Genomic DNA, 1,348 nt, shown 5'->3' on the forward strand with positions numbered 1-1,348 from the left:
CTATGTAGACCCAACTGGCCTTGATCTCAGAGATTTGCCTGTCTCTGCCCCCTAAGTGCTGGGATTACAGGCATGCACCACCACACCTGGCTTCAAGGCTTATTTTTACATGTCCACTGTATTTACTTGCATGAGTCAAACTTTTGCTCACAAGAAAAGCTTCAAGATGCTTCAGAAACAAAGCAAACTTATCTAGATGTCTATCTTCTCTCCACAGCCTGGTGACCATGAATAAGTCACAGGTATCTACAGTGACCTATTTTGTCTTGTTGGGCTTTCCTGGTCCGTGGGAGATGCAAATCACCCTTTTCTCGCTGATTCTGATGGTCTACATGTTGACTTTGAGTGGGAATTTGGCCATCATTTGTGCAGTGAGGTGGGATCACCAACTCCATACCCCTATGTACCTGCTCCTGGGCAACTTTTCCTTCCTAGAAATCTGCTATGTGACCTGCACAGTCCCCAACATGCTGGTCAACTTTCTTTCCAAAACTAAGACTATGTCCTTCTCTGGCTGCTTCACTCAGTTCTATGTCTTCTTCTCCCTGGGTACAACCGAGTGCTTCTTCCTTTGTGTCATGGCTTATGATCGGTACTTGGCCATCTGCCGCCCACTACACTATCCCTCCATCATGACAACCCAACTCTGCAGTACTCTGGTGTCCCTCTGTTGGCTTGTTGGTTTCTTTGTATATTCAATTCCTATTTCTTTCATTTCTCAACTGTCTTTCTGTGGTCCCAACATCATTGATCACTTTCTATGTGATGTGGACCCACTGATGGCATTGTCCTGCACACCTACACCCATCGTAGGGTATATATTCTACTCTTTGAGTTCTCTTATCATCGTCCTCACCATTTTGTACATCCTTGGATCCTATGCCCTGGTGCTCAGAGCTGTGCTTCAGGTTCCTTCATCAGCTGGGCGACAAAAGGCCTTCTCGACCTGTGGATCCCACCTGCTTGTAGTCTCTCTGTTCTACGGAACCATAATGGTGATGTATGTGAGTCCCACATCTGACAGCTCAGTTGGTATGCATAAAATCATCACGGTGATATACTCTGTGGTGACACCAGCCTTAAATCCTTTCATCTATAGCCTGCGTAACAAGGACATGAAACACGCTCTCCACGATGTCTTCTGTGGGATGAGAATTACGCAAAGCTCATAAGTAGGTTTTCTTACCCCAGTGGAAGACTAATCTTAGCCATCATAGTTCTTTTGTGCAAAACAGAAATCATTACTTTTATTTGATGAGTTTATACTTTCAGAAATGTGTTACGGAGGAAGAGATTGGGCCTAAACCCATGGTAAAAAAAAAAAAAAAAAAAAAAAAAAAAAAAAAAA

The 1,348-nt window shown here is 43.8% G+C and overlaps 1 protein-coding gene across 1 annotated transcript; it reads left to right on the plus strand.

Moving 5' to 3' along the window:
- The first annotated feature begins 224 nt into the window (after positions 1 to 224).
- On the plus strand, positions 225 to 1,172 carry LOC103728577 (olfactory receptor 11H7-like). Its single transcript, XM_008826558.3, has one exon. The coding sequence runs from the start codon at positions 228 to 230 to the stop codon at positions 1,170 to 1,172; it is 945 nt and encodes a 314-aa protein (XP_008824780.1). The 5' UTR covers positions 225 to 227.
- Positions 1,173 to 1,348: the final 176 nt, after the last annotated feature.

This window comes from Nannospalax galili, unplaced genomic scaffold (assembly GCF_000622305.1).
Source record: "Nannospalax galili isolate Female #2095 unplaced genomic scaffold, S.galili_v1.0 C49388460, whole genome shotgun sequence".
In the NCBI taxonomy this organism is placed as follows: domain Eukaryota; kingdom Metazoa; phylum Chordata; class Mammalia; order Rodentia; family Spalacidae; genus Nannospalax; species Nannospalax galili.